The following is a 19,119-nucleotide window of genomic DNA, read 5'->3' as shown; positions in this document are numbered from 1 at the left end:
AAAACATAAAAAAATATGCATCTGTATATTTTTCTTGTTAGAATAGTCCTTGTAACATTTAATAATATAATTATATGATCAATAATATATGAAAATACTACGATATGTAAAATAAGTGATAAGGATTAGATTTTAAAATAAGTTCAAACGAAACATATAGCAAATTTCATCCTTATAATAATGTGCAATGTTTAGGTCTTTAACCATATTTCATTAATCGTGTTAGAAATATATGTAGTGAAGATAAAAATATATACTATTTATCTTACTAAAGCATATATATATTGGTCAAAGCGCTTAATATTTATTTATTATAATAAAAAGTACAATATACATATATATATATATATATATATATATATATATATATATATATATAATTTATTTATTACTTTATAATGGTTATAGAATTATATATTCTTTATTATCATAAATGAATATTGGATATTGAATATATATAATTATTCTATAATATCTATATCTAAATTTAATATATGTCAACATAACTATGCATTTAAAAAATGGAACAATGTATTATTCATTACATATAATTTTAGAGAAAGATATTTTTAGTTATTGAATAATATCTTGTTTATATTTATTTATAATATATTTGTTACATTATATATGTGTATGTTGTGGTTTTATTTTTATACGTATTAACAACAAAAGAAAAACGAAAAACAGAAACAAAATTAATCTAATAACATATATATAAACATTTATATTCAATAATATATATATTATAATTGTATTATAGTACCAATATATATATAATATTCCTTTCATCTTGTACTAATATATATAATTATTCTCATTATTGGAAATATAACTCATTTTATAAATATTAATCTCATATAAATTAATAAATATATATATATATATATATATATATATATAGTTTATTTTCCTATGTAATATAATATATATTAATGCTTCATAATATTCTTTTTTAAATTACAAAATATTAAAAATTATGATATCATAAAATATTAAAAAATATTTATATGTATGAGAACTGCTGATATCATGTAATAACTGTAATAATATATTAAAATTTTTATAAATTCTGTATGTATTTTTCCATTATATACATATATTATTATATAATAAATTATTTACAACGTAAAAAATATAAATGCAATATATTTGGATTATATATATTTACACATCTCCATACAAACTATTCTATATTATTATGTATTATCTTTAGAATATTCTTTAATTTTTATTGTATTTATTTTATTAATAATAGAAAAATTTTTTTATATAAATTATTTATAGTTTCATGTATATTTCCTTTAAATATTCTATTAAATAAATATATATATATATATAAATATATATTTATTTATATATTTATTAAATTAAATAACAAAATAGATACATTAGAGAGTATATTACAACAAAGAATAAACCTTAGTAACACAAACAAAATAATCTAAAAATAAATATTATAAATTATATATGAAATTTTTTTTTATTCTAGTAATTTTAGCTTAATATTACAAATTATTTTGTACAATAATACTTGTAATTAATTCCACAATAGTAATTATATTAAATTATATTTTATCATATATATTTAGAAACTATATTGTTACTTTTATGTAACATATATGGCAACACTTATTACAACTATTGTTCCACACATTTATATTGATTTTATAGTAAAAATATGTTGTTTCTTATATCTACAATATTATATTTGTACAAACAATATTTACTTAGAATATATTTGAAATGTAATTTATCATAGTTTTATATATATATTCTTAATAGAATTATTTTAAAAAATATTAAAAAAAAAAAAAAAAAAAATTATGTAATATTAAATTGTGTTTTTTACATTATTATATATATTTTTTAAATATGATTTGAATTTTCTTATAAAAATAATTGTACTTTTAGGATGAAATTAAAATTCAATTATAATATAAAATTAAAAAAAAAAAAAAAAAAATTATTTGAACCTTCTTAATAAAAATAATGTACCAAATATATTATGTAAAATAACATATATCATTTAATATAAATTAGATTAATAATTTTTGAAATATAAAATATTATATTTTTCAATTAAAAATGATTATATACCAACTTAAAATGATATTATTTACCTTTTTATTTAACACATTTTTATTATTACAAAATGTATACAAATAAATATTATTACGACAATATATACATATATAAATCAACTGTTTTTCTTAATATATTCATTTCCTTTTTTTCTTTTTAGGTATATTTTCAAAATAACCATTATAATATTAGCCACATACCATATAACACACAAAGAATAACGACCAAATCAAGAGTGTTAGCAGAAATAGAGAGATCAAACAATCCTCATTATCATAATGACCCAGAACTCAAAGGAATAATTGACAAATTGAACGAAGAAGCGATCAAAAAATATCAACAAACTTATGATCCATATGAACAATTACAAGACGTGGTTGAAAAAAACGGAACAAAAACTATGAGTGGACATATGGCAGAACCTATGTCAACCATAGAGAAAGAATTATTGGAAATATATGAAGAAATGTTTGGGGAAAAATATGGTACTATATTAAACCCTGGTATAAACTGCAATCAAAATGATAAATCTTGTGAATGTCCAAATGATAAGAAAACATGTGACAAATTATTTTTATCAAATAAAGAACATGATAAATATTTATATAATTTAAAAAAAGGTTGTGTTGGAGCTGTACATACATGTGCACGTTCGTCTATAATTACAAGGAATTTTGGTATCTCTGCAGCTGCTGATACTACAGGTCTTGTTGCTACTAACGATATTGCTACTTTAATAGCGGCCATTAAAACTGGTGCTACTAGTGCAGCCTTTTTTTCTTATGGTACGGCAATTGTTGCTCTAATTCCCGTAATTATTATAGTCATACTTTTATATATATGGTTATATAGAAGAAGAAAAACTACATGGAAACATGAATGCAAGAAACATTTATGTACCTAATGTTGGCTTTGGGATATGAAGAATTTTACTTTTTAATTGTTTATAAATTATATATTATGATAATGTTTTTTTTACATATGATATAATATTATATGAATGAAAAAATGTCTTTCATATATTTTATAATTCATTGATTATAATATTAATCTCTAATATTTACGACATATATTTCATCTTTTTGTGATGATTTTATGTAATAAAAGACTTTCTCTCTATATTTGATTATTTAATTTTATTACATTCATATTTTTCAAAATAAAAAATATAATAATATTTCTTTCCACCCACATATTTTATATATGCCTCCTAATTAATTTATTTTTACTTAAAAAAATTTTACATTTATATATTAAAAAAAAAAAAAAAAAAAAAAAAAAAAAAACTTATTAATATATTCTCACATTAATATTTGTCAATAATAAAATATAGAAAAGTGATTATTGTTTTTTGTATTATTATTTGAACAAAATATATTCTACAATATTTTTTTTTATTACATTCTTATATATCATATATGCAATTTCATATATATATATATATATATCACTAAATATATAATATATTTAAATATTATTTTGCTCTTTAAAGTAATAAAATTATTTAATATTATTTTATAATATTTTTCGTGATTTATAAATGTAAAAACATATATTTATTAAACGTATTTAATAATAAATTACTTTTATTTTTAAAAGAATTATGTTACACCTTATAAAAAAAATAAATAATATTATTATTAAATTAATTTTCATTTAATTTTATTTAAATAAAAATTATATTTACTACGACCACTAGTATTATATTAATAATATTATTTCTTAATTATGTATAACATAAATATATATAAATATATGTATATAGCTATATTTTTTATTGCTCATTAGAGAAGAAATATTTTAAAATTTAGATATTTAAGGATAATTAGAATTGTGTAATTAGTAATTATATCTATCAATGGATAATAAGAATTTTTTCGTAAAATAAAAAAAAATATAAATATATAATTCGCACCTAAATTAAGATTTACTATATAAGGTCATTATATCTATATTTTTCTTGGTTATAATATCTAGTTACTTAAAATAATTTTTATACAAAAAAACAACGATCGTTAACTTTTTTACTATTATTTAAATAATATAAAAAGGGTATATAATTATAATTATATATATATATATATATTATGTAAAAATTTTTATAATGTTATAAAATTATAATATAATTAATAATATTATAATTTTTTTTATTTTCTAAAAAAAAAAAAAAAACATATTAAATAAATATTGCAATCATGTTTTATAAATTATAATATTATTAAATAAATTTATTTATATATAATATTATTCTAATATAACATTTATTAATATATATATGCTTTCTCATAATACAAAAAATTAAATATCATAAAATAAATTTTGTAAAAAATTATTAAACGTATAGTGTAAAATAAATAGATTACGTAAAATAAAATTATAAATATATTACATTAAAATAAAAGAAAAATAATGTCTTGTAATTATTTTAAATTATCTTTGTTTTCCATCCTATTGTGTATATTAATAATTACACATAAGGTTTGCGGAAAAAATAATAAAATAAAATAAAAACCATTAAATTATATTAATATATATATTATTCATATTATATATAATTGAATAAATTCAATAATATATATACATTTATTTGCTATTTTATTTATTTTATAGTTTCCCGATGATCAAATATTTTATAATAAAATAAATACCGTTGATATTATAAATGCAACACCTAGGATATTACTAGCCGAAGCACAAGAAACAGATATATTTAAAAACCATTCAGGAGAAAATTCACTAACATACCCAACAGATAATATATTAGAGGAAAATGATACGGGATATCATAAAACATCCTCTACATCTACATTAAATTATGATATTCATGAAGAACCTGATAGTCAAACGGAACAGGTTGAATTGGAAAATGAGAATAATAATAATTCAGATTTACAGAAATCGCATAAACATTCGAATTGCAAAAAAATGAAAAAATCTGCTATAATAATTTCATTAATATTATATTTCCCAATTTCTGCGATATTCTATACCCCATATTACATACATAAAAAAAATAAAAAAAATGACCATACAAATCAAACTCTCGTATCAGAAAAAAATATAGATGACATTAATGAAAATTAAAGAAAAAAAAAAAAAAAGGATTATATTAATACAGACAATAATAGATATGACCTCTCATATTATAATTTTATACAACAATTTTAACATATATATATCTTGTACAAAAATGGAAAAACCAATATCCATATAATATTTATATTGTATATTTAGCGACAATTATAAATAATTAAATATATATGTGGTAGTATACAACATATTTAATAACGTTCTAGTTTCCATTTATATTTATGTTTTTGTTTTATTCAATTACGTTACATTTTAGAATAATAAAATTTATTTCAGTAAATTTTATTGTTAAAAAGGAAAATGATAATTTTATTTTTTTGCAGCTTTAATATTAATGTTTATATATGTGTGTAGTCTGATTTTGTGTATGGCATTCAATTTATGTTAATGTATATTATAATATACCTACGTCTATTTTACTTAATAAAATATTTTCTTTTCTACATTCAAATGAAAATAATAATTTTTCTGTTTTTTTGTTATTTTTGATACAAATTTATAAAATTATATATATATATATATAATTATTAGTATAATTTCGAGTGTTTAGAACATTATATGTCCATATTTCATTCGCATTTATTTCTTATCATGGTATAATGGTTAATTTTTATTATATATATGTTAATAAGTTCGTTAATTATACAAGATATTATATATACTATATTATTAAAAAAAAAATTAATAATAAATATATTGTAATTCATTTGAATTTTGATATACTCTTATACAAATATATATATATATATATATATATATATATATATATATATATGTGTATATGTAAGCACAGACACTTCTAATTCTATTATATTTAAGAAAATTATATAGAGAATTATATTTATATGATTAATATAATAACACCTTCTTAAAAATATATTATATATATTTAATAAATTTTATTGGAGCAAACATATCAGAATGCAATAACATATTTCTATATAATTTTTTATATTCTGATAAAAAAAAATAAAAAAAAAAAAACTTTAATTCTACCTATATATAATAAATAATTATTTTGATAATTTAATTGGTTTAAAAAGCATTTCTAATTAATGTATTATATAGATAAAAATATATATATCTTTTAATTTTTATAAAAATCATTTTTTCTCATTCAAGTTTTCTACAATTGTTCGAAGGAGTTCCTCGTGGTATTCTTCTTGTAGTATTTTTTTTAATATTTCAAAATATTCTAAGAATGAATAAATAAATTTTAATATATCATCAAGGGTATGTTTATCATTAATTAAACTAAAAAATTCATTAGTGTATTCTACCTCTTCACGTTCTACTTCTTGAGAAAATCTCGAAATATATTCATTCCATATTTTTTCATATAAAAATGTTTTATTACCATATTTAACAGTGCTTACGTGAATATTATTATCTAGATATTTTTGTATTGATGACCTTGACTCTTTTAATAGATTATCCAAACCTTCTTTTGCAATATCAACTGTGTGAAACCATATATTTCTAAGATCTTCATTTGATGGACATTCTTTTAATGAATTTAATACATCAAATAATTCCTTTCTAGATAAATTCTTTGACATATCATTGTAATGTTTATTTTCTAATGTAACTGTTTCATTATTATATGAATTTTGGGAATTCTCATTTGTTTTATCCAAATGGTTCACTGTATTTTTTCTTTTCATATCATTATTATTTTCATTTTGAAATTCAGATAAATTTCGTGATACTATATCAATATATTTTGTTAATGGAACTATATTTTCATCATATACATTCTGTAATAAAAATATATAGAAAAAATAAAAATTAAATACACTTAATATTTTATATAACAAACAAATATATAAATATATTTATGACAAACTATTAAAAAAATTTTAGAAATATATTATTAACTCACCCATAAAGATATATAAAATAATGAAAATACACATAAAAATAATGACTTAAAAATAAATGACCTACAATGAATTCTATATTTCGTTCTTTGTTTATTTATATCAGGAGTATATAAATTATATTTATGTGTTTTTAAATTTTTATTATAAAATATTTTCATAGTTTGTAGTAATAATTAATTACAAATATATATTTTTTTATAATAATTGGTTTTAAATTTTATATTAATTATGAAATTAAAATTTTTTTGTTACAATATATTGTTATTAGTAATAAAAAAAATAAATATCAAAATTTTTCTATAAAATTTATATTATTATTATATGTGTATTAAATATTAATTTACATGTATATATATATATATATATATATATATATAGCATTTTTATTTTTTTTAAAGAAGAAAAAAAATTATAATAATAATAAAAATAATAATTTCAAATTAATATAACATTTATGATATAACTGTTTTGTAATAAACACATAAATATATATTATAATATTAAATATCAGAATTTATAATTTTATAATATAAAATTAAATTATATAAATCTATATATATATAAAATATTTATTAATTATGATAATTATAATTACTCAACCACAATATATTATATTTATTAGAATTTATATTAATGAATTCATTGTATATCTATTTATTAGAAATTACACAAATATTTTAAATTTTAAACGCATATGAATCAGCATTATTAGATAAAATATAATATATTTTTTCAAATCATATATATGCTTTTTTGTTTTTCATAATATATATTAACATTTTTAAACAAAAAAATATATATTTCTATAATAATAAATTGATATAAATGAAAATATTAATACACACTTCATAGTAAATGACACTAACATAAATTATCTTACATTTATTAAATATAAAATATATATATATATATATTTATAAGATATCTAGTTTAAGCTCTTATCATAGTGTATCATATTTTTTTATGAAATAAAAATATACAATCTTAAAATATACCAAAAATATATTATTCATAAAGTGTAACTAATAATTTTTAATGACACATAAAAGAAATAATTAAATTTAACACATATATTTATACATTTAATATGTTTTATTCTTCTTTTTTATAAAATATTTAGCTTTATATAAATATTTTAATTTAAAACATTCAATAAAGGGAATATTATAAAATTAAATTCTTAATTAACTTCATTTATTTTATTTATTAATAAAAAAAAATATATATTATTTATATATTAAAAAAAGGAATTGTATTTTATTGTACACATTTATAAACCACATTATAAGCTTTTTAATAAAAAAAAAAAAAAAAAAAAAAAAAAAACACATCATATATATTTTCCTATTATAATAAAATAAGTATTATTATTTAATATATATTTATGATTTTAGAACACTCACTGGTTTAAAACATTAGGTTCATATTACAATATCATTATAAATCTGTGGGTATATAAATATTTCGTATTCAAAATATTTATGTAATTATTTTCTATCAATATATATATATACTTCATTTTATAAAAAGGTTTTAAAAAAAATTAAAAAAGATAACATTACATTTTTTATTACGCGTTAATTTAATATGTAAAATTAAATTTATTTGTATTCATTTATATTACATGAATATTATTATCCTTTGAATAATTTATGAATACAATATAAATAATAATATAATATAATTATTCTATTATATATTTATTTATTTTATATTAAGTATTTAATAAATATATATTACATTATGTTATTAAATAATCTATTATGGATATATATTTTTTAACAATATATGTTTAAAGAAGTTCCTTATTTTAAACAAGATATAAATTAAACATTTTTCATCATAAATAAAAAAAAAAAAATTTATATATATAAATTAATTAATTTAATAACCACATGAGAGTTATCAATATAACATTATAAGATATAATAATATAATTTTATAAAAAATTAATTGTCATAATATATTTTATATTAAAAATTATAAAATTCATACAAAATTAAATTACATATAATATAATAACTCCTTATAAAAATTAATTTAACAATTTTGTGTAATGTAATTTTTCTTCATTTCCTTTTTTCTACAATAGCATAATAATATAAAAATAATTACCATAACCAAAAATATAAACAATATTGAAACGACAAAAGTAATATAAGTAGTATTGTAACCAGAACATGTAGCATCTCTTACATCTGTTTTTGATTCCATTAGTGATAAAATATTTTAATTAGTCACTTTCTTAGTAAGTGCGTCAACAGTTTTTTTTATCATCCTCGATAGTTTTTTTTAAGCTTATTTCTATAAAACTCTTTGCAGATGAATACTCCTCTCCTGCCACAAGACAATAAACTTCTTGTTCATTTTAACCAGATATACTGAATAACATATTATATTGAATATTCACTCATTTAATAAGTACAGTTGGATTATTAAGCGTTTCTACATTAATAGCCTTTTATAATGGAGATAAACCTATAATATATATACACCTAATTAATTTTTTAATTCATAAAATATATTATTAATATAATAATAAATTCAAGCTTTCATATCTTAAGCAGCATCTACCCTTCTTAGCAATTTCAATAGGATCAAGTAAAGAAGTATTTTTCCACAGATTTATTTAAAGTATACTAAAAAATCCAATACTTGCTACTACAATTCCTAAATAATAATCACATTTGAGACAACATTTTTCACACTTATATGCTAAATATTTATTATATTGACATATGCATTAACATTCTGTTGTTATATCAATTTGTAATACCAACAACTTTGCTGTATACACTTTTATCGCTATTATAATTTAAAATAATTTTTTCTTTAACCTTATCACATTCTTCTTTAAATACCTTCCATTTTGGTAGAATAAATTCTTTGTAATCTCCAAATCATTTGAACATTTTTTTTTATTCATATTCTCCATCTTTTATTTCATTTCTGGGTTGTTGTCATAATTAGATTATGCATACATTTTGTATTTACATAATAACCTATTGGTACATATTTTTGTTGTTTTTGTGTTTGGTACAATTATGGTTACTTTGGTCAATTATCTGTAAACAGAATAATATATATGTGTATGATTATATATGTCTATTATAATTAGTTATGATTTTTCATTATATATATTTATAATAATTATATATAAGACATCATAATGTATATATATAATAATCACTATGATTTGTGTATATGAGAATAAAATAGTAAAATATTAAATGGAGAGTATAATAATAATATCTTGAAATAACAGAATTTCTTTCTTATTCTTATAAATATAATGTAATATGATTGAAATTATAAATTATTTTAAAAGAAAAAATATAATTTATTAAAATACATTAAAAATAAAATGTAAATAAAATTAATATAGGTTCATAATATAATATAATATAATATAATTATTACCCCATCATAAAAATATAGTTTTTTTATACAAACCTTAATTCCATTTAAAAAAAAAAAAAAAAAAAACAGAATTTAAATTAAAATTAAAACAAAATAAAAATAAATATAATAAAATAAAATATTTTACGTTCTTTATAATCACATTGACATGTAATAAAATGTAGTTTTAGATAATAGTATAAATTATAATACAAATATATTTTTATAAATATTCAAAGCAAGAATAATATAGGACCACATAACATACGTTCTTGTTGTACACAATGTAAAAGTGCATATATCAATAGTTCTTCAATGTGAATTTATCATACATGACCATATATGTTAACATATTTATATGTAACACATATCCTAAGATGTAATTGTTTTGATATAATTATAAAACTATAACAAGAAAAAATGACTTAATAATATATGATATAAATGTTAAAAATAATAATATATAAATGCTTATAAACATTAATTAAAAAAAATATTTTTTATTAATTTAATTGGTGTGTCATTTGCAATGTTCATTCTGTATTATATTTTTCTCCCTAATGTATCTATTATATAATATCATTGAATCGTTATATATATATATATATATATATAATATTATAATGTTTCGAAATTCTATCGATAATATAATACTTAATAGAAATATAAATTTTTTTATTCACAGAACTAATTTTTTAAAAATATTTTAAATATCAATAATAACAATATATATATAATAATTATAAATACTAAAAAAAAAAATTATAAATAAATATATCTCTTAAAAATATAATTCCAAACTTATTATATTTATAACAAATATTTATAAAACATACATATAAATTCATAATATTCTATGAACTAAATTATATATATTCAAAATAGAAGAATATAATTACATTATTAATATTTGTTTTATATATTACATTACATATATTATATATATATAATATATTAATTTTTATAATGAATAAATGATTTTAATAAATAATAATTTGTATTAATGTATTTATCTTAACAATTATTGAATATAGAATTATTATAATACTAAAATTTATAATTATTGATATAATTTTTTATTAATTTTATCAATAAAATTAGAATACTAAATATATTTTTTTAAAATATATAAGTTTATCCTCATGATATACTGCTTTATTCTTATATATTTCATTTGGTTCCTTTGGTTTTATAAAATCACTCTTTTTTATATATTTCTAATGTCATTTCCATAAACACTATATATTATAACAGATAAGAATAATATACTCCATTAGTATAATTCTTTTCATACATAATATATTATGATGTATCCACTTTATTTGATATTTCATAAATATGTTCATGTTTTTATTTTCTCTTGCATTTAATATATATATGTTGTTCTGCTCTCTATAAATGCTTTCATTTTTTCGAACAATATATTATAATGTATATTCATATAAGGCATAACTTTACCAATTAAATATAATATTTTTTTTTATATTTGAAATTGTTATAAAACAATAAATTAAACTACATATTTCCATAAAAACACAACTTCATAAAAAACAGAAAAATATTTTTAAAAAAATGAACAAAATTTTATATATATACCGTAATGTATAAATATAAACGTGTTAACTATAACCAATTAATTATTCTATAATAACATATTTACCCTTTATATTAATATATTTGATGCTTTTTTTCTTTCCTTTATTATCACCCTTCTTAATATTATTTGAAATTCATTAATTTATATATATATATATATATATATATATATATATATATATAACTTATTTGAAATATATTTATGAATATTACATATTCATGAAAAATATATACATAACAGAATACTTACAAGAAAGGTGTATGTAATAACAAATATATATTTTTTCCTATGGAAGAATTATTAAAAATTATATACGTACTATAATTTTTAGAACTAGAAAAAAAAAAAAAAAATTTAAAAAAGAAACATAAATATAAAATAAGTTTTAATTTTTTTTTTTCTTTTAAATATAAAAAAATATTCTTTACAGAATATGGTAGAAACAAAAAATGTATGAAAACAAATATTCCTTCCTGTGAACAAAAATATATTAATTATTAATAAAAATAAATATAATATATTATATTTTAAATATTTCATATATAACATATAAAATATTGTATAAAAAAATGTATCTTAAATAGTATAATACATAAAAAAAAAAAATAAAATAAATAAAATAATAATTAAAAATGAATATTAAAAAAAATATTTTTTTATTTACTGTTTTAATAAATTACATTTTAACAGAATATTTATATTATTATAGTCTATATATTTATTCATAAATAACATTTTTTTATTTTTACTACTTCATCTTAATGGTTATACTACACGTCTATTTGGATTAGGTCTATTCATTTGGTTAGGACCTTTTCCATTATGTTTTGAATAATTATTTTGTACTGGTTTTTTATTTTGTGCATTATGTTGAGGTGCTTTATTTTGTGCATTTTTTTGAGGTGCTTTATTTTGTATATTTTGTTGAGGTGCTTTATTTTGTGCATTTTGTTGAGGTGATTTATTTTGCGTATTTTGTTGAGGTTGTTTTTTTTGTATATTTTGTTGATATGTTTTGTTTTGTGCATTTTGTTGATATTTATTTTGTATATTTTGTGTATTTTTCTGTGGTGTTTTACTTGTAATATTTTTTGGAAGTACTTTTCCTCCTACATTTCCTGTATCGAATTTCTCTTTCACCGTTTCCTGAATCGATTTAAACACAGTGCTATTTTTTATATTCCATTTTTTCCCCCCCTTATCTTGAGATTTATTTGTATTCGTAACAGCCTTCGTTATATATTTTATACCTTTAATTTTAAAATATTTGTTTTTAAATGCATTGATCCTTTTATCCCTTACAAAAAATAAACCTGGAAATGCCAATGAAATAAATGCACATGCTCCACATATTACACCAAGTATTGGACCAACAGAAGATGCCAAAGTTGTCACAGATGCAAGGGCAGTACCTACTATACCAATAGTTATAATAAGGACGACAATTAATCCAAATGGTACCAACATAGTTTTACTTAATATAGAATTTATACGGTGTGTTTCCATAAAATCCTTAAACATACGTGTCATAATAGAACTATATTCTTTTTGTTTACTATATTTTTCAATAATTGTATATATATCATCTTGATGAAACTTATCCATTTCATCAAAATATAAATTCATAAGTTCTATCATTCTATATTTTCTTGTTAAATCTTCATCTGCATCTTCATATTCTGCTTTCAAAATATCTTTTATTGTACTTTCAATAAATTTTGACTTTATATGAGGAATTTGTATTTTGAATTTATCTTCAACTCTATTAATTTTAATTTTATCTAATTGGTTTAGACCTTCCTTTTGTTCTTCCTCTCGTTTTAAAGGATCTTTAGGTTTCACTTCTTCTTTCTTTAAAGTATCTGTTTGTTTTACTTCTTCTTTTTTTAAAGGATCTTTAGGTTTCGATTCTTCTTTCTTTAAAGGATCTATTAATTTCACTTCTTCTTTCTTTAAATTATCTGTTATTTTCACTTCTTCTTTCTTTAAAGTATCTGTTGGTTTTACTTCCTCTTTTTTTAAAGTATCTTTAGGTTTCGATTCTTCTTTTTTTAAAGGATCTTGTACTATTATTTTATCTCTCCCAAAATTATCTTGTATTATTATTTCATCCCTTTTTAATATATTTGGAGATTTTCTTTCTTCTCTTTTAAAAGAATCTTCTATTATTATTTTATCTCGTCTTAAATTATCTTGTTGTTTTATAGAATCTTCTTTAAATGTATCTTGTACTATTGTTTCGTGCCTTTTTAAAATATCTTGTGCTTTTATAGAACCTTCTTTAAATGTATCTTGTACTACTGTTTCGTGCATTTTTAAAATATCCTGTGCTTTTATAACATCCGCTTTTAACGTATCTTGTATTATTATTTCTTCTCTTCTTAAATTGTCTTGCGTTTGTTTTACATCTCTTTTTAAAGGATCATATGGTTTTCTTTCGTCTTTTATTAAATTATCTTGCATTTGTGTTACATCTCTTTTTAAAGGATCATATGGTTTGCTTTCGTCTTTTCTTAAATTATCTTGCATTTGTGTTACATCTCTTTTTAAAGGATCATATGGTTTTCTTTCGTCCCTTCTTAAATTATCTTGCGTTTGTGTCACATCTCTTTTTAAAGGATCATATGGTTTACTTTCGTCTTTTCTTAAATTATCTTGAATTTGTGTTACATCTCTTTTTAAAGGATCATATGGTTTACTTTCGTCTTTTCTTAAATTATCCTCTGGTTTAATCATATCCTTTTTAAAAGGATCATATGGTTTACTTTCTTGTTTTCTTAAATTATCTTGTGTTTGTGTTACATCTCTTTTTAAAGTATCATATGGTTTACTTTCGTCTTTCCTTAAATTATCCTCTGGTTTAATCATATCCTTTTTAAAAGGATCATATGATTTTCTTTCTTCTTTTTTTAAATTATCCTCTGGTTTAACCATATCCTTTTTAAAAGGATCATAAGATTTTATTTCATTTTTTTTTAATGGGTCTATTTCCTTTTGTGAATCCGTTGTGAATGGATATTTTTGAGTTGTTTTAATTTCTAATGGTTTCTTTTCTATGGATTCCATTTTTAGTTGTGTACTTTCTTTTTTTTCTTCTATTTTTTCTTCTTCATCTTCATCTTCATCTTCATCTTCATCTAATTCATCTTCTGTATATACTACCTCTTCATCATCATCTACCTCAACTTCAACTACTTCATATTCTACTTCTTCATTATCATCCACCTCAATTTCAACTACTTCATATTCTACGTCTTCATCTTCATCTACTTCAATTTCTACATATTCCACTTCTTCATCTTCATCCTCATCAACTTCAATTTCTTCATATTCTACAACTTCCTCTTGTTCTTCCTTTTGTTTTTCTTGAATTTTTACTTCCTTCTTTTCTGTTATATTTGTTTTTAAAATTCCTCTTTCCATCAATTTTTTTGTTATAGTATCATCATCTAGTTTATTACTTAACACAGTTTGTTGTCTTCCTATAGAACTACCACCTGATAAATCTGTTAATAATGTTTTCCTAAGTACGTCCACTTGTGTTGCTGATAATTCTCCTGTTTGTATCAAAATTCTATGGTGTCTACTTGTTATAAGGGTAGGATTCCATACATCTCGCTTATTATATTTTATTCCATACTATGTAAAAAAAAAAAAAAAAAAAGTATATATACATATATGTGTGTTTGTTTGAATTTATGTATTTATATGTTTTAATTTTAAAAAATATATATAATAATTTATTAAAAATAAATTTTTATTAATTTATTACAATTTTATTTTATTTTTTTTTTTTCTTCAACTTACTAGATTACAATTAATTAATATCAAATTTATTATTGTGTATATTAAAATCCATATTTTACGCCAATATTTTTCCTTATCTATTATTATTCTTTCAAATGATTCTATCTTTAACATGTTTCATGTTATCATTATGTAAAATTTATGAATTTATTATATATATGAAAAGAAATAATATTTACTTTTTTTTTCTTTTTTTTTTTTTTTTGTTACTTCTTTCATATAAACAACTAAACATGTAATAAACCAATTTTTATAAGAGATCTTTTATAAAAAAAAACCTTTTGCACGATATATAATAAAAGTGCATAGATATATCATTATATTATAAAATCTTTTTATAATATATATATATGTATATATTATAAAGTATCTATATATTTCATTTAATTTTTTGAAAATATGTTTATAATACTAATATAACATATACATTTAATATATATTTAATAAAATACATTATAAATATTAGAATTATTTTATTAACATATATAAAAATAAAAAAAAATTATTTTTGAAAAATTTATATTTATAAATATTAAGAAAATTATAAATTAATAAATAATTCTATATTCGTTCATATAAATATAAATATATATATATATATATAAATATTAAATTAGAACATAATTAAGGAATATATGTATATATATAAAAACATGTAAATATTAATTTATATTATATTTAAAAATATATAAATTATATTCTATATTATTTCTTCATATTTAAAAAATATATATATTAAAAAATTGAAAAAAAAAAAAAAAAAAAAACAGCATACAACAGAACAACACCAAAAAAAAAAAAAAAAATAAATAAATAAATAAATTGTGGTTGTACAACCTTATAAAAAAGAATATAAAAAATTAAAAAACCTATATAAAAATAAATATATCATATATTAAAAAATTAAACAATAATAATAATTAATTATTATTATTTTAAAAATAAATAATATTTCTAATCATCATTGAAACTTTTAATATTATTTATTTATATACATTTTTATTAATTATTAAAAAATAATAAATAATAATAAATTTTAAAAAAATAAATAAATAACAAATAAGTCATTATATATATATATAATATAAAGTCTATATAATTATAATATAATTTATTCATAATATTTATATAATATATTATTTTAATAAATATAGATTAAAACAAATTTATTACTAATATTATAAACAAATATATATTAATCCATATTTTTTATTCAATTCATATATAAATAAATTTAAAAAATAAAATTTTAAAATAATACATTCTTGTATATTTTAGCTATATGTTTTTTATAATTAAAAAAATGTTTTATTCAAAATAAAATAAAATGTAAAGTTTAATATAATATATATAATAAATAAATAAATAAGTATGCATTATAAATTGAATATATTTTGTATAGAACAAAACCTATATACTATTTAAAAGAATATATAAAATATAAATATATAATTTTTGTTTTATACAAATATATTATATTATATATATATATATATATATATATATATATTAATTACAAATGAAATTGTTAAAAGATATTTATGATTATTTCTTATTAAAGTATTATTTCTAACAACCAAAAAACAAAAATTAAATATAATATATCGTTCTATATATATATGTATTACAACATTAATAATTTTATCTATAAAAAAATTATTAATATATACGTATTATTTAAAAAGAATACAAATGATATTTATTATAAAAATATTATTGATATTAAAAATAATATAAATTAAAAAATAATCATTATAAAAAATAAATAATATATTGTATTGTAAAATATATATATGTGAAAAGAATCATATGTGATAATAACTTATAAAAATAAAAGAAAATAAGGAATAAAAAAAAAAAAAATAAAATAAAATAAAATATATAAATATATACCTTTTATTTTAAAAATAATATATATATATATATTTTTTCTGTCTTTAAATATATCGATCAAAAATATATTTAAAAAAAAAATAATACATTATATATAATTTATTCATAATGTTTATTATTCAGATGAAACAAATCCTACTTGTCGGTCTACTTCTTTATGTTATGTCACCGGAAAAAGTAATATAATTAATAAATATATATACGTATTCATTTAACATAATTAAAAATTATATATATATATATATATATATATATATATATATGTATGTATTAATATTTAATTATACAATATTATATATACAATATGTATGATTGTTTATTTGTAGAATGTCCACCAGACCTCCATCACGAAACAAAATAAGATATTTCATGTATCAAATTTAATACAAATTAGATCACTGGCAGAAGCATCTGTAGAAAAACCTTCAACTCATAATAAAAACAAATATCCAAATGAATCAATTACGAATTCAAGTAATGCTTCCCCACAAAGCTCTATAAAGGAAACAGCTGAAAAAAGTGGAACAAAATCTATGTCGAAAAGAAACGAACAAGTTAATACTCAAACAATTAGTAGACCTACATATAATTCTATTTTACAAAATCGTCAATCATCAAATGATAATAATTATTGCGGCGATTTGCAAAATATACTACAAAGTTACAATGAAAATCATGTAAAAAGTATTGTAGATACATTGGATCTTCCAAATGATATTAAAGGTAAATTTAAAGAATTACTTTGTTTAAATGTTAATAGAAGTGATCCAAATCGTCAATATAAATTATACAGAGAAATTAAAAAGCATATCAAAAAATATGAAGATCATCCAATGATTCGTAGTTTTGTTGATTTAGAAAATATAGAAGATGATATTTATTATTTACGAAATCCACACTTAGCAAAACATGTAGTATGCGATACATCAAAAGAAAATAGAAGAAGAAAAAAAATGAAAAAACTAGAAAAACAGAAATTAGAAGAAGAAGAAGAAAAAAAAAAAAATAAGCAAAAAAAAAGAAGAATAACTTTTGAACAATATGAAATGTTAAGGAAAAATATAAATTGTAGATACTTATAAGTTTAAGGTGAAACATATTTAAATAAGTATTAGTTATTTTTTGGATTTTTATATATAAATACAGGAAATAATTTCAAAAAGAAAAAAGCAAAAAAAAAAAATCATGACTTTCTCCACATATATATAATATATATATATATATATATATATCATTATATAATATATTTATATAAATTCAATAAACACATTTTCTTTTTTTTTTTAAATTCTTTATTTTTATATTTTTTTATTAATCTAATTTTGTTTTTCTATATACTATGCTTATTTTTTATTTTTTATATATACT

General features: G+C 17.5%; 5 protein-coding genes across 5 annotated transcripts; 3 read left to right on the top strand and 2 right to left on the bottom strand.

The window, feature by feature from the left end:
- Positions 1 to 1,619: 1,619 nt before the first annotated feature.
- Positions 1,620 to 2,986, top strand: PADL01_0041800 (stevor PIR protein, putative; the record flags this gene model as incomplete). Its single annotated transcript, XM_028680641.1, has 2 exons — positions 1,620 to 1,670; positions 2,243 to 2,986. 2 exons carry the CDS (start codon positions 1,620 to 1,622, stop codon positions 2,984 to 2,986), a joined length of 795 nt encoding a protein of 264 aa, XP_028541419.1.
- Positions 2,987 to 4,491: 1,505 nt separating this feature from the next.
- PADL01_0041700 (Plasmodium exported protein (hyp10), unknown function) lies at positions 4,492 to 5,166 on the top strand (the record flags this gene model as incomplete). The annotated part of the gene is made up of 2 exons (XM_028680640.1): positions 4,492 to 4,560; positions 4,693 to 5,166. The coding sequence occupies 2 exons, from the start codon at positions 4,492 to 4,494 to the stop codon at positions 5,164 to 5,166; spliced, it is 543 nt and encodes a 180-aa protein (XP_028541418.1).
- A 1,109-nt stretch (positions 5,167 to 6,275) lies between these two features.
- On the bottom strand, positions 6,276 to 7,213 carry PADL01_0041600 (Plasmodium exported protein (PHISTa), unknown function; the record flags this gene model as incomplete). Its single annotated transcript, XM_028680639.1, has 2 exons — positions 6,276 to 6,929; positions 7,055 to 7,213. 2 exons carry the CDS (start codon positions 7,211 to 7,213, stop codon positions 6,276 to 6,278), a joined length of 813 nt encoding a protein of 270 aa, XP_028541417.1.
- A 5,603-nt stretch (positions 7,214 to 12,816) lies between these two features.
- Positions 12,817 to 15,972, bottom strand: PADL01_0041500 (Plasmodium exported protein, unknown function; the record flags this gene model as incomplete). The annotated part of the gene is made up of 2 exons (XM_028680638.1): positions 12,817 to 15,690; positions 15,859 to 15,972. 2 exons carry the CDS (start codon positions 15,970 to 15,972, stop codon positions 12,817 to 12,819), a joined length of 2,988 nt encoding a protein of 995 aa, XP_028541416.1.
- Positions 15,973 to 17,874: 1,902 nt separating this feature from the next.
- On the top strand, positions 17,875 to 18,833 carry PADL01_0041400 (Plasmodium exported protein (hyp12), unknown function; the record flags this gene model as incomplete). The annotated part of the gene is made up of 2 exons (XM_028680637.1): positions 17,875 to 17,928; positions 18,078 to 18,833. 2 exons carry the CDS (start codon positions 17,875 to 17,877, stop codon positions 18,831 to 18,833), a joined length of 810 nt encoding a protein of 269 aa, XP_028541415.1.
- Between the last annotated feature and the right edge of the window lie 286 nt (positions 18,834 to 19,119).

This window comes from Plasmodium sp. gorilla clade G2, assembly GCF_900097015.1.
Source record: "Plasmodium sp. gorilla clade G2 genome assembly, contig: PADLG01_00_78, whole genome shotgun sequence".
In the NCBI taxonomy this organism is placed as follows: domain Eukaryota; phylum Apicomplexa; class Aconoidasida; order Haemosporida; family Plasmodiidae; genus Plasmodium; species Plasmodium adleri (nom. inval.).
The sequence above is the reverse complement of the archived record's forward strand: the minus strand, read 5'-3'. Positions and strand labels throughout refer to the sequence as shown.